The sequence below is a fragment of the Delphinus delphis genome, chromosome 5 (genome assembly GCF_949987515.2).
Source record: "Delphinus delphis chromosome 5, mDelDel1.2, whole genome shotgun sequence".
Classification (NCBI taxonomy): Eukaryota; Metazoa; Chordata; class Mammalia; order Artiodactyla; family Delphinidae; genus Delphinus; species Delphinus delphis.
In genome coordinates this window covers 122,860,468-122,876,585 of record NC_082687.1, presented here as the reverse complement: position 1 = coordinate 122,876,585, position 16,118 = coordinate 122,860,468, and the positions used below count along the sequence as shown (strand labels likewise).

At 36.9% G+C, this 16,118-nt stretch overlaps 1 protein-coding gene across 1 annotated transcript in view; it reads right to left on the bottom strand.

Annotated features, from left to right (window-relative positions):
• Positions 1 to 16,118, bottom strand: part of FAT4 (FAT atypical cadherin 4) — a 172,455-nt gene that overhangs the window by 28,017 nt on the left and 128,320 nt on the right. The window contains exons 8-9 of the mRNA XM_060012960.1: positions 15,104 to 15,354; positions 8,706 to 13,055 (exon numbers count right to left, since the gene is read on the bottom strand). Of these exons, the coding sequence (XP_059868943.1) occupies positions 8,706 to 13,055; positions 15,104 to 15,354 (4,601 nt within the window). The remainder of the gene's footprint in view (positions 1 to 8,705; positions 13,056 to 15,103; positions 15,355 to 16,118) is intronic.

Sequence of the window (16,118 nt, the reverse complement as noted above, 5' to 3'; positions counted from 1 at the left end):
AATTGAATCTGTTAATATTGACTGAGTGCCTATTATGGGTCAGGCATGCTAGAAGATGAAGGTCTGACAGTTAAAAAGCAGACAAGTGTCTTTACATGGTGTCTCCACTTTAGTGGGGGAAACCGATCCACACAACAGGAAACATATTTCACAGATGGCAGAGAAGGAGCCTCTGGAGGGTAATCTCTTGCCAAAGAAATTATAAAACTATGGTACAGACCACTGTAACTCTGCTCCCATATCCAGGTTTCAGACAGCTATAATTGAATAATTAATCACCTAGTAGGCAAAACTTAGGGTATGAGGCCAGTCCCATCTGTGTTTTGTTATCGTTGTGATGCTGTGTGGTTTTTTTATGCAAATGTAAATTTGTTCTAATATCACTGTTCTATAATAATTATTGTAATCATTTAACATATTTGTTAGAATAGTTTTTAGTTTTCTGATTTGAGGAAATAATGATATTTCTTAATTTCCTAAGAAATTAAGACATTTCTTAGAGTTCTTAATTTCCATTCATTGACAGGAGGGAGAGTTTATTTCTGTAAAGCTATCACCTACTTCCCAGCATGACTGCACTAATGCCTTTATTCAATGTCTCATGAAAGGGCGTAAGTTTTATATGCACAACTAGACCCTGTTGTGCATAGATAATCCATTTCATCATAACAACTATGCTTGAAACACAGTCAAAGTTTTTGTTTAATTCATTTCTGCTTTTGTGGCTTGATTTTGTAGCCACACTTGCTGGTTTGTTTGAAATTATAATTGTGAGTCAGATCTCATGACACTGCTAACGGTCATAAACACAAAATTTTTTACTTTATAAATAAAATTGGGAATCTCCTTACAAGGTAAAACAGTACAATTTCAGAATACCTTTCTATTCTAAGGGGAAATAATGAAAATAAACAAGTTAACAATCTAGAAGCACAGAAATTAAGTTTTAAGTACTTTAGCAATGAGTCATACTAGAGAAACAGGCAGGACAAATTTATTCTAAGCCCATACAAACTATCACACCAGAGAGATGCTGTGCCATGGGAGAACTCTCTTCTCTGGGTGTTTTCTAACTGGATTTGTGACAGATTGTTTTAGAGAAGTGTACTTTTTTTCCCTTAATACAATACTGATACTGCTCAATAGAGAATGAAATAAGACCTATTGACTATATTATTGATTATTTACCTAGTATCAGGAAAGTCACATCCCAGTCCTTCCATTTTTTCCACTGTAAGATTATGCATAATTTTCACATGTGCCGTTGTACTAAATAAGGTTTTATTTTCTTCTTTTCCTTTCCTTTTTTGAAAATTTCTTTTAGAGTTTTGTTAAGAGTAGCATGTATTAAGAATATAGACTAATATTCTTTACAGGTATGGTCAGTATAACCTTCATGTTGTGAACACATATACGTAGGTTACAAAATCACAAACTTCACTTCTTGAAGACTGGAAATGGGGAACAAAGGCTAAACAGTTTAGCGGGTGTGGTCAGGTACACTTACTCAAGTATTTGGACCTATGTGCTCTCCAAGAACAACGTATGACTATAAAAACCCAAATCATTGATCCTGTAAATCTCAACTCTCTACTTTTTTGAATCTTGTTGGAAAGGACCACCTTGAATCTTGGTTTCTACAGCAATAACAACAAAGAAATTTAGGGTTTTTAAAAAATAATTATATAAAATGGTTATTTTATTTACCCCTTACAAAATAAGATTTTAACATGGACATCTGAATTTAATTCAGATACAAACTATGAGCTATTTCAATTAGTCCAAAGCAAGAGGTGGAAAGAAACCCAAAAATAAATATGACTTACTCATGTGTTAAAACATACAGTGACTACATAAATAGAAGCAGCTACAAACTGAGAAAATATTAGTTTGAGAATGAACGTCTTTTAAGGAAAAAGAAAATTCAATCTTTCGTTTGACATTTTATTTTAAGCCAGAGTTTTATCTTCATATTTGTCAAAAATTTAAGAAATGAATTTTCTAGGGGTTATGCAAATGAACTTTTTGTTGAGTTTGGGTAAAATAGTATTATTTGTTATTGTTAGAGTATGTAAATTATTTACCATTTCAAAACTTTAGTTTGAGTACTCCATTTATTGAGTAATATTTTTATTTTACAATTAGTAAATTTCAAAGAGGTTGCCATACTAGATTCCAAGATACAGTGTGAAAACTCAATGTTGCAATTTAAGTTATTATTAAAAGAACATTTTTTCTTACATGTGAGGGAAAGATGTCATAATTTTACTTAGAATCAAAAAGCCTTTAAATGCGTATTTCTAGGGTTTGGAAAGTTTATGCTCTATTATCCAATTAGAAGTCAGCAACAAATTCTGTATTGTTCTGCACACATCTATGTTAATGGCATAATGATTATCAGAGAATGCAGCAGTTTGAATTACTCTAACATGCTTCTGGTACAAACAATCTGATGTGTTGGAGCACCGTGAAACAAAAGTTTGCATCATTAACTTAATTAATGCTGCAAGTCAATTAACAATATTTGTCAGTGCCTTGAGGCTTGGAAGTATGCTGATAGGGCTTGCACAGAGAAAGGCATTTATGTCTCCTGAATTCAAGGAGCCTTTTTCTATTGAGATATGTTAACTGTCAGAGCAGCTGTTTAGAGGAATAAAGTGATCTCATTGCTTTGACATTCATCAATTAATGGTGTTGATATACATTATTTATTATAGATAGAAGGAGATATGCTTTCGGAAGTGTAAGCTCCTAGTACATGGAGAATGGGAACTGGTGAAGATGAAAGTGAATGCATAATAGGAGGCCAAGGTAAATCCAGACTTTTCAAGATTACAGTTTAAACTTACAGGAGAAATTTAGCATGTGTCTTCATGTTCTGGGGCAGAAGGTGTGATGAAGTGTTGAACATAAATCGAATCTGATGTGATCATCTATGATCTTTTCGACAAGGATGTATATTCAAGTTTCACTTATTGCAATAGCACATTTTAATGTTAAGTTAGGTATAATTGTGCTAAATTTATTCTTGCCTGTTAAATTCAGCCACCCTATGGGGATATGATGATTTCTGATATCCCATAGTCTGTGTAGGTTTCAATTTAATAGCTTAGATCATATATATGTTAGATCACCACAAGTAATACTTTTGCATGTCTTGTGTTTATACACAGAGGAGAAGGAAGACCATGTGGAACTAACAAAGTTCACCTTATATCTAAATTGATTATTTTATTAGCAAATATAATTCCATAATACATATACGCTATATATTCTGAATGTTTATGCTTATAGGTTTTTTTATTGTTTTAATAGAAAGTAGCTGTTTTTTGCATGCTATGTAAATGAAAGGCACTATGAAGATAGCTCATCTAAATAACCTGATCAGTTAGCATTATGGTTTTTCACATGGAAACAAAGCAAAAATATTATGCTTAAATGAGGGTCGCTAGTAATAAAACCAAAAAGAAAAAAAAAAACGGTCTTACCTTTGTATTTTAAAACACACACAAATACGATCTCAATGAGACTACAAATGATTATATATAATGATACACATAGTATCTACAATATGCTTACAAATACACACTTATTTTCCACAGAAATAAGAAGCTTTTAAGCTACTAGAACCTGTTATTAATGCTTTAATAAGTTAATGTATCATTTGAGGCAAACTGTGTAATTCCACTCTTGGAAATAAAATTTGTTTATATTCCTTGGTTTCCTGATCACATGATCATTGACAACATTAATATATGACTGCTGTGATTTTAAAAGAATGACTCTTAGTTACAACTCCCATCTTCGTGAAAGCAAATGTTTGCCAAGTTTCTTGGTAAAATTACTATGCACAAACTGTAAATAACTTTACGGGCCTTTTTATACTGTCAAGTGACATAAAAGTGATGAATGGACAAATCTCATCCTCCCCTGAAATACTGGGACTTACTAGAGAGCACAGGAAAACTTCTCCTTGTGGGAATACACTCCTGGCGTTACTACAAATACCACACCTAAAATGCATCCAGATGTGTGAAAGTGAACAGGAAAGGTTAAAGGTGCTATGAACTAATTCTGTTATGAGAGACCAGGATTTAGAAATAAGTTCCATATACATGCTGCCCTTTATAACACCATTCATTACTATGAAGGATTTAATGCAGGGTGTACTGCAAACAGAAAACCTGGGAGCAGGAAGCCAAATGCTGTGTGGTTACTGAGTATAATTGTGCTTTCTAATTAGTGTTCTATTAAATGTAAGAAATTTTCATTTGTATAGGAAAAGAAATATTAGGTTTGTAGTTATTAGGCTGATGTTTTCCTCCAGGGTTCCCTGAACTTCTGAGGCATGAATAATATGGAAGATATTTTCTTTCAATTTACTGGGTCATATTGACAGTTGATGCAATTTCTTATACTATTAAACTCCGTGAAAATCTCGACATTAATTTTTCACATGTTCTAGACTATATTAAAATTTATTCATATTTTCTAATATACTCTACATATAGCTAATCAAAGCTTCATTTAGTGCTATTAATATAAAATTAAATTATAGGAAAATATTCTTAACAGTGAAACATGAAGTGATTATAACAGAAAATGAAGTCTCCGTATTTCTTTTCTCAGTTTCTTTTTGGTTCTTTTTCTAGTAACTGAGAAAAACCCACCCAAAATACAAGTTACACAAACAAATTAGTTTTCTCTAAAGTCATTAAATAAAAAATATTCTTATTCCATATTTATTATGTGACCCTGTAGCCACAAACTTGAAAATAAACTTAAAAAAATAAATATATCAGGAATAGGGTAGCAATATGATAATAACTATATCTCTTTATATCTTTTTGTTGTAATCATTCCATAATTTTCATTTTTCTACTTGCATCCTTACAGGATGTTCTCCACAAAGATTCCCTGTTGAGCTAATATTTAACCACTCTCTGTGGGGTGCTCTTAGGATAAAGTCTCTCAACTTGCATCAATTCATAAACACTCTTCTAATCTGTAGCACAATCTCTAGCTTCACATGAAATATTCAGTAGTGTGTGTGTGTGTGTGTGTGTGTGTGTGATGGGGGGCAGCAGCTGAGAATTATTTTAATCAGAAAGTTTATAATCTCTCACAGCTCCAATTTGCAATGCCACTGACTTTAAAAATCACTGAAAAAGATGCAGTGAAAGTCCACAATAGTAAATAGAGTATAAAATATAGGTGCTTTGAAATAATTCTGATGATCCAAAAAAATCTGAATACAATACACATAGACTTTGAAGAAGGCTTCACTAAGGCACTAATCCTTAATGTTAACAGAAGTAAAATCTAGCCAGAATGAATAGTTAAAAATTCATTCTGTGAGGCACACTTGTGCTTAAGTATGAATTTTGTTTCATGACTTATTAGCTCTGATTGGTTCTTTAAGATGTTTTGGTGCATTAGCTCCGCCTTCCTGAGTCAGGTTACCTGGTAAAGACTAGCTGGAAAAAAGTAACTCAAAATGATACTTGAGAGATTACCTTTCCAAAGAACATTAAACATTTACAGACATTTAAACAATGCATTCCTAATTTAGTGTGTGGGTTAACAATGTGTCAGCATGGTTTCTCATATACTGTTTTCTGCAAAACAAAACAAAGAAATAAAACTATCAGACTTCAATTATCTGCTAGTTTTACTGGATGGACTTTGCATATAGAATTTGGAAACAAAGAATAACATTAATTTAAAAATGTAAGATTTATATGAAGCATTCAATTATACGTTTGTTTATATCATTCCTGATCAATTGGATTATCTCCAATTATGCAAACAGGGACCAAAGTGAGCTCTGAGGAGGGACCGCATGTAAAATTAATACATTACTTCGAATGATGTCCCTTAGAGAAAGAGGTTATGATCTCGTTTTTGGCAGCTCTGGGCCTAGAGTCACCAGAGTGTAGGCTCAGCTTCCTACAACATAAAATAGGAGCAGTAGGAGGATCTTTCTATGTCAGATACTCTCTGTTGACACCCAGCTCCATTCCATCTTTCTGTATTGCAGGGACTGGAAGTTGGAAACTACCACTTTTTCAGACCCCCTTACAGCAGGACTCAGGTTTAGCTTCTGCCAGTGGGTGAGAGTTGAATGATATCTGAAGGGTGACAGCAAAGCAGGGACTGTTCTGGGAATCACTCACTGCAAAACTGCAGTGATGATCAGCAGTGGTTTCTGGAAATACCCGCAATGTCTTTATTGTTGAGGTTATGGGTGAATTTTCCTGACCTTCACTCTTATCCAGTTTGAGGATTCCGATACCTATCTCATAGGCTTTTTGTGCGGTTTAAGTAGAATAATGGGAAAAAAAATTCTTAGAAGATATCACAGGCCCACTAGCAAAACTCTCTAGCAAGTGCAGATCAAAGTGTGATGAGACGTGACAGGCATATAAAGAGCAGGGGCTCCGGAGTGAAGCTTTTAGTCAAAACTCAGATCACTTTCTGTGCCATGCTGGAGGCAAGTTATCTCATCTCCAATCTCTCTAAGATCCAAATCGTTTTGTTTTTAAATGGGAATGATAAAAGTATTCATTTAATAGAGTTGTGAGAAGAACTGAATAAATAACGAAGTGAATAACAATGTCTGTGATGCAAGGAGCTTTAAGCAGTGTTTTAAATAGTCACTCGATAAATGCTATTAATATTTCATGATGAAAGAAGAGTACGCTTAAAAGTTTCAACAACTACATTTAGAAAAGGATGTGGTGTATGTTTAAATAAAATGAAACAAATAAAGAAACAAACTACGGAGAAGTGAAGTGAAAGGGCTAGTTCTGTGTCCCTTCATGCAGTAAGTAACATTTATGCTGAGATCAGCATAGGGTGCCTTGCTAACACACTTTCCCTCTTCCCCATCTACTACCCAATGCAGTCACACTTTCTTCATTCCAGAGCTAAGCGTAACCTCACTCTAAGTGTGAATCAGTGTATTATACTAAAATGGGACAAATAAATCATCTTTATTGTTAAATTCCCAACAGAGGAAGTAACGAGGGGTGTGGCTGGTGGGGAGAGAAGTGTGGGAAAGAGTGAAGAAGGTTTTCTAGAAACCCTGAACTCATAACATGTATGTAAGCCTGTTATTCATGATCCTACAAGTACAACTCTAGTAAGACTCACGCTTACCTTGTGCCACTGAGACTTGTCTTTATAGAAACCCTATGGCATACCTCTACATCTACCCTTATACTAACACTACTACTAACGCTACTAATCAGCATTGCTACTTATTGAAAGCTGGGCTCTGTGCTAGGTGTTTTAAAAACATTATTTTTACTCATTAAAACAACCCTAAAAGATAAGTAAGTATGATTATTCCCATTTTACATATGGTGGAGTTGACGGTCAGCAAGCTAAGGTGACTTCCCAAAAGCTACAAATAAATCAAGTTCTGTCAAATCCCTTGATTCTTTCATTCATATGTTTGCTGCCCTGTTTTTTCTTCACATTTCAAGGACATTATTTTGTTAGAAGGCAAAGCTTATGAGATCTGCTTTGGCTTATTCAAACTTGCTTTATATCATCATCAAGCAATTCAATTCTCCAAATATAAAACTATAAGTATACACATGGTGGGCATCATTTTAAAATATGATATCCAAATACATTTTCTGAAAAACTTCTTTTAAAATAGTATTCTGCAAAACATCTACCAAATTTTTAAAAATATATCCTGGCTTTACCTATTTCACTGTACTTTAACTTGTGTTCATAAACACTACAGGGAAACCCAATGTAATATATATGCTCTAAAAATGTATACTGTGCAAATTACAGCAGGGAAATTGTCTCTCCTCAAACTTATCAACAGCATAAATTTATACACATTTGAAGGTGCACTAACTACAGATCAGCTAATAAATAAATAGGTGATAGATAGATAGGGATAGAAACAGAGATATATTTAAACACACATCATGTCCTATTAGGATGCCAAAGACTAGTCAAACAAACTTGCTCAATATATTTAACTCTGTTTCTAAAATGTCAAGGTACATTGTGGCTCAGTTACCTTACAAATCAGCCTGCGATGTTTTCTAACCGACTACTACAAATAACAAGGCATTTTAATCTCAATCTGAATCACAGCTCTTGCTTCATTCTCCTCACAGTGTGGGTCAAATTTCAATAATCCTAATGATAATTATGATAAAAAATCATAAAGACGATCATGATAAAATGAAGGAACCAACAACAATAGTTGATAACTGTATTTAGGACATTAAATAGGCCAGGTCTTATACTTTAAATATACCATGTCCTTTAACTTTAGAACACTTTTTTGAAGATAGGATGCTCTTTTTGCTCTTGTACAAGACAAGAACTTAACCTCTGGAATGAACTGTGTAAGCTCACATCCCGACTCTACAACAAATCAACTGAGTCACCTTAGAATACCAACTCAACTTCTCTCTACATCATCTTCCTCCTCTGTAAAACCTGGAAAATCATTATCCCTACCTCATAGGTTTCTTGTGAGAAGTAAGTGAAATAAATACAGATAAAGTGCTTAGAAAAGTGTCTGGCCAATAGTAAATGCTTAAAGCATTTGCTGTGATTCTGCCTACTCTTTAGGGAAAATCATTTGAAAATGACAAAGCTCATGACTTTCTATTATACTTGATATGGCTAAAGTCTTGGTGGAAAAAAAAAGCCAAACATTGTCATACCTGTGTACCCAGTTTTGCAAACACAGTTGAAGCCTCCTGGAAAGTTCTGGCAGACGGCACTGTTCTTGCAGGGACTAGGCAGGCACTCGTTGATATCTCTCTCACAGGCCCTGCCAGTGAAGCCATCTGGGCAGCTGCATGAAAATCCTCCCACTAAATTGTGACAGGTCCCACCATTGTGGCAAGGGGACGGAAGGCATTCGTCTATGTCTATTTCACACCAGCTGCCAGTATAGCCTGGCAGACACTTGCATAAGAAAGGCTGCAAAGGTTCATTTGCCACGATGATGACTGGAAGGCTCTCGTGGCTCTTTAATTTGAAGCTCACGGCCAGTCTCCTTACACAGCTCCCTCCGTTCTGACATGGGCCAGGAGCACAGGAGTCGTGATCCACAGATTCTACCTTCACTCCACTCTGCCGGAAGAGGATCTCTTTGATGCTTTCGAAGAAGGTGGCTACACCACTGGGATTCACATACTGATTATGGTTTCGCTTCACAGCTGCCAAAAGAAACGTTCTATTGTTCCCTTCATAGGCCCCATACAGTTGCACAGCGGTCCCAAGGCCAGTCAGCTGTGAACTGGCAATGCGTAAGAAATGAAGGTAGTGGTTCGTCAAGAAGTCCTTTACGCTTGGTACACTGAGACGCAGTAGGATGCTGTTATCCACTGTCGTGTTGGAAAATCCAGTGAAGAAAACTCGGATATTGCTCGTGACCGTGCTGTGGACGCCATCATTGCTGAGGACAGTCAGATCAAACGTGCCATCTGTGGACCTTGGCTGGGAACTCAGATTGCAAGTGCCCCTTGGAATACTGAAGAGGCTCGTAACTCCCGAAGTCAGGGAGCAGTGGAAGGTGTCTAACACATCGGGATCCTGTGGCTTCACGGAGCCTAAAATCCCACCAGGAAACAAGTTGCCGTAATAGTTCACAAATATCTCCACTGTCCGAGACTGTGAAGGGTTGTCGTTTTGGTCTATCACTGTGATATGCACGGTTCCTGTGGAAGACATCTGAGGAACACCGGAGTCCCTAGTGACCACAGACAGATAGAAGTCTGCAATTTGCTCTCTGTCAATCTCTCTAGTCGTGCTCAGAACTCCAGCAGTGTTCAGACTAAAATAGCTGGTGGCAGGACCCGTGCTCAGCAAGTAATAGGTAAAGGGGCCTTGATTTGGAGGGAGGTCAGGATCTGTGGACTGAAGGGTCATCACCAGAGTTCCTGGGCGTTTGTTTTCCATAACTTCTCCCTCACTGATGGTCAGCATAGGCCCATTATCATTTATATCTTCCAGGGTGACTAATAAGGAGGCACTTCCTGTAGCTGAGGGGGTCCCTGAATCCACAGCTAAAACCGTGAGATTATAGATGGGTAGGGTTTCTCGATCTAATTCTGCAGTAACGGTGATCTGTCCTGTCTGTGGATTAATGGAAAAGGCACCATTTTCATTCCCTGATCCAATAAAATAGGAAAACCTACTCCAGCTGGGAACAGAGTCTGAGTCGAAGGCACTGACAAAGGTCACATGAGTTCCCGTTGGGACCCCTTCACTGATCTGAACACTGTAGATGTTTAGACTAAAAACGGGTGGGTCATTGGCATCAAGCACAGTGACATTTACAGTGACCTCATCGATGTCTGCACCCCTAATGCTGCCAAAATTCTTGGCCACTACCTTCAAAGATACCCTTTCTTCTTTTTCTCTATCAAGAAGTCCAGAAACATAAATTTGTCCAGTCTTCTTGTTGATCTGGAAACCCTTCTTTCTACTGTTACCAAAAATCAAATAATGCACTTCCCCATCAGTGCCCAAATCACGGTCACTGGCAAACACTTCTCCAACAATAGTACCTTTAGGAGCTGCTTCTGAGATTTCAAAATAGTAAAGTTTGGAAACAAAACGAGGCACATATTCATTTGTCCCTTTTAACTGTATATTAACAGTGGCAAAACTGCACCTTTCTTCATCGGGGACATTGAAAGCTTTCACAGTAAGGTGGTAGCTCTGCTTGGTTTCAAAATCCAAGAAGCCTTGAGTGGTGATGACTCCTGTGTTGGGGTCAATGACAAAGAGGTCACTGTCAGATGACTGTATAGTATATGCAGTCACAGCATTGGTTCCAGAGTCGGCATCCGTTGCATTTAGGTGGATAACTGTCGTCCCACTGGGGGCATTTTCCAAAACAGTGGGGAAATACTCATCAGGGAGGAACACTGGAGAATTGTCATTCACATCAATCACATCTACAGTCACACTGCAGTAACCAGTCCTGGCAACCCAGCCTCCATCCGTAGCACTAATAGTCATTTCATGTTTCTGGCATAGCTCATAATCAAGAGCTTTGGCTAGTGTTAATACACCTGTGGAGGAATTGATTGTAAAGATGCCTTCTTCATTTCCTGAGGAAATACTGTACTTAATCAAGCCATTCATAGCCGTGTCTCTATCTCTTGCAGAAACGGTTCTGACAATGGCCCCAATACTATGGCTCTCAGGGATGGTTGCACTCATGTGGCTTTGAGAGAATTCAGGTGTGTGGTAGTTTTCCTCAGTGACAATTATTTGAACAGTTGCTTGGGATGAAAGTGGAGGGTTTCCCTTATCCTTCGCGGTGACAGTGATCAAAAAGTTTTGATTCAAGTCAGATACCAGGGGAGCTGCTACTGAAATCCACCCTGTATTATTGTCTAACTTAAATTTTCCCAAATGATTTTCATTCGAAATGAAATACTCCACTTCAGAATTCAATCCAAAATCTTTCTCATCTACTGCAGTAACTTTGATTAACTTTGTACCGATTTTAACATGTTTGGTGACTGGAGTAAAATATGCAGTTTTAAGAAATTGTGGTGCGTTGTCATTACTGTCCACCGTGTTGATGGTAACTGTTGTCTCACTAAGTAACGCAGGATTACCTCGATCTGAAGATGTCACTATAAAGCTATGTCTGTTGATGTTCACGTTACTGAAGCCACTGACGTTCTGGTATATTAAGACCTGTTTATTGAAAATCTCTCCTGTGGTGGCATTAATCCTGAAGTACTCTGACTGAGATTTTATAAAATAAAACACTTGTCCGTTTGATCCCTCATCAGGGTCTGTTGCAGATACCTGAGTCACTCTGGAGCCGATTTCAGTAAGTTCAGGAAAATCTAAGTAATAGGATGGTCTGCTAAATCTTGGGGCATTGTCATTGACATCTGTCACAAATATTGTGACATCTGTACTTACAGTCCACCCAGAATCGTGGGCAGAAACTCGGATTCTGTAACGGTCTGTGTCTTCTCTATTTAAAGGTCTACTAATTACAATATCCCCAGTGCTGGGATTAATCGTAAACGGAAGACTTGTGTCCATTATAGAATACCTACTAACTGCATTTACACCAATGTCTTCATCAGAAGTTGTGACACGTGTAACTGTGTACCCTAATGGGGAATTTTCGGGAACATGGGCACTGAATATTTGCGAAAACCTAGGGGCATTATCATTTTCATCTAAAATGTTAATGATGACTTTTACTGAGGTGCTCTGAGAAGGGGAGCCTTTGTCTGAGGACTTTATGGTAAGCACGTACTGAGATATTTTTTCCCGGTCTAAAGGTCGAATGCTTCTAATTTCACCAGTAGCATGATTGATACTGAAACTATGTTCTCTGTTGCCATTAACAATTTCATAGTCTAACTGTCCATTGGGTCCACTATCCTTGTCCACTGCAGAAACAGTAAGTATTTTTCGAGGAGAAAGGTTTTCCAGTATTTCAGATACAAATGGATCTTCCTTAAAAACTGGGGAATTATCATTGACATCTAATACTGTTATGTCAAGTTTCTCATAAGAGGAGAAAGGAGGGAAACCTCCATCTCTGGCTTCTATCCATACAACATATTTTTGTATCTTTTCGAAATCCAGAGGTTGACTAATGGACACCTGCCCTGATAGCTGATCAGTCTGAAATGTGTTGCCAAGATTCCCACTTGCAATATAATAGGACAGAGGTTCTCCTCTCAAGGAGGACCCTGTTATGGTAGTGACAAGAGTGCCTACTGGTTGGTCTTCAGGAAACACGAAAGTTTGTTCTTTGGCTCTGACTTTAGGGAAATCTGCTTTGTTCACAAATCGAACAGTCACTGTTGTAGAATCTGTCTTTGGAAATGAGCCACCATCTTTTACGTGCACAGAAAATGTCACTTCTGAAGTACCATTTAGTGGTCTGGCTGCCATAATAGCTCCTCTCAGTGGGTCAATGTGAAATTTTTCAGAGTTTCTACCCGAAAGAGAATAATGTAGTTCAGCATTGGGTCCAAAATCAGCATCTGTGACAGTAACCGCAAAGACGAAGGAACCTATAAAAGAGGGAGTGTGCAGTTATAATCTCATGGAACCCCAATAAAACATTTGATAGTAAGTTAAAACACTATATTAAAACTATATATAAAACACTATATTGCTACCTGACATAACTTTATTTCCCCATGATTACTAGTGGAGAACAGTACCTCTTATATTGTCTCTGAAGTTCCCCAGTCAAATCTAACAATAGTCTTCAGGAACTGACCTGCCATTATCTACCTAAAACCCATGCAGTCTAGTGAATTTAATAATTTTCAGTATGCCTTTGCGAGAAGCACAGGGAAGGGCAACGGCTAATCCTTCCGAATTATAGTTCCGAGGAGAAAAATCTGTACATAGCAGAACTTCCAACAAACACGATAATACAGGAGTTCTGCTAAGAACTATGTTTATGCCCAATGGGGGAAAAGAATAATTGCCCTATTATGTCTTAAAATATTATTGAATTACCTTTTATGTAATCATGTCAACAAAAATAATATGTTTAAAAAATTACTGTTGATTCCTTATACCCACTCTTTTATAGCAAAATTCTCTTATCTGTGAACTATTCTCATATGGAGATGAAGTGTATATATGTATGCGTGCATATATATATATATATATATATATTAGAACAATTATAAATTACACACACACACATATATGAACAATTATAAAGTACACACACACACACACACACACACACACATATAAACAATGATAAAGTAGTAAGAAATAAGAACTGAGGAAGAATGGACTCAATTTGGATTCCAAAAGTCAATGCTTGGGATGAGGGCCAATTGGACAGATTGTAGACGAGATAACGCTGAAAAGCTGCCATAAGGACGTGTTTTCAATGAACTTATTCAGAAACCTTTCCCAAACCTGCACTCCTACCCGTAACAGAAGAGTTTGTGACACAAGTGAAAAGTCTCTAATTTAAAAAAGGCCAGTGATTCTGATTAATTATATCATGTCTAATGAGGAAAAAAATGCTTAAGCCTTACTCACTTTGTACAGGAGATGTTATATTGCATCACCACACATCGGGTGTGATTAGAATCATGCCTGCCAGCATCATTTCAGCTGAAGGCCGTCATCAGGGATTTATGACTTCACTATTGACATTTCCTTTTGATAGAAATTTGGCACAATAATTTATGGATTTTATACTTGCAATTGGTATCAATTAGACCTTCTCAAGTGAATAGAAGATCAAAGATCACTAGAGGAGAAATCCTGCATCCGTTTTTTTTTGTTTTTCTAATTAAAAATATCTTAAAGCAAGGAAAATTAATTATGGCCTTTATGTGTATATTTTCTTGTTTCAAAATTCATTTCAAAAATTACCAATGGCAGATGATTTGTGTAGTGCCTAAGAGAGTAGGCCATTCCTTGCAAAGAAACAAACAAAACCAAACTAAATTTAAAAGAGATGCAGAAAGCTAAATACATATTGTCAATACGAAAGTCGTTCATGAACGGCTTCATAGTCATACTAATGGAAGAAAAACTTCACTCATCAAAACTAGAGTAAAATATTTACAGTAATAATGAACTAGAAGGATTCCTTCATTAAACCTTTTGAAAACTTATCTATCTATGAAGATTGAATAAAATATTCAGTTTCTACTAAGAAATACAGTTGAAGGCCTATTACTTTCCAGATAATGTTTCAGGTGCTTGGATATGGCATGGAAAAAGAGATAATGTCCCTCCTATCAAGGAACACACAAATTACATCTCAGGACAGAACCCTCCTTGACTACAGATTGAAATCTATTCTAATCTTTAACAATATTCAAGTAAAATTAAGAAACAGCACTAGGAAAGGTGTGGCAATTATAAAACCTTAAATACAATTAGTCTGGGAAGAAAGAATTAATTTGCAAGATTCGATGTTCCTTCAATTTATTTAGGCAAGAGTTGACTTTTAGAGGATTTGCCAACTTTGGCTATATCAGAAATATACACGTAAAAATAACAGCAATGTAATTATAGAAAGTGTCCAATGTATAGTTTTTATTCATCTATGAGACCTCCGAGTTGGTTTGGTTACCTGGAAGAGTAGGGGATGGGATATGTGTGACATACGGGTGATGCTGAAACCTTGGTGGGTTGTCGTTGACGTCAGTCACCGTGACGAGCACACTGGTGGAACTGGAAAGAGGCTCCGGGGATCCAGCATCACATGCGACAACCACTAAAGTATAATTCTCTTTTGTTTCCCTGTCTAGCAACGCGCTGGTGATGATTTGTCCTGTGGATGGGTTGATGGTGAACTGAGAATTTCCACCAATGATCCTATAACTAAAGCAGAGAGCAGACGTGGGCATATTTCTTCCAGTTTTAATGCTGCAACATCTATTTACTATAATTTAATGACCGAGGCAGAAATGTCAAGAAAAACATTACAAGTAAGATCACACAACAACGAAAGGATATGGCGAGTTCAAATTTTATGTGAACATCACATTAACAATCTTTATTGTGAGATATCCCATGACCTCAAGCAGGTCCTCACAAGGTTTGTGGGTTTCTTAAATCATGCAAGTCCCCAGAATATACCCAGAAGACTATTGTGTTTTAAATAAACCAGCCTGAGAGCATAAATCAGGGCCTTGCTCTAATATTGTGGTCAGTGGCCAGGATCACAAATGAACATCTGTTAAATGAATCTAAAAATTATTTTTTCTGCTGTGCACCACCAGAAAGGTCAGTGGAAGATCTTTTTCTTTAAAGACCAAACAAAGTATTTGACACATACTGACTGTCCAGAACAACTCAAGAACTGATTATTTATACAGAGACATTCCTAGATACTAATTCTCTCATTTGCTATTCCTCATATGGCCATGCTGCTTTGCTTTCTTGTTGTAAGGAGAGGTATGACATCTTCATGGATATTTTGATGCTAACCAGATTGGTTAGCAGGGAGGAGTTTCCACTGAGAATAGCTTCTATCTTCTTTCTGAAGAAAAAAGCTGTCTGTATATATTCCTGAGAGGTCAGCTAGGAAAGAAGTAGCTAAGCTTGAAGGTTCAGAAGCTGGCTGGGGTCCATAATTTTTTAAG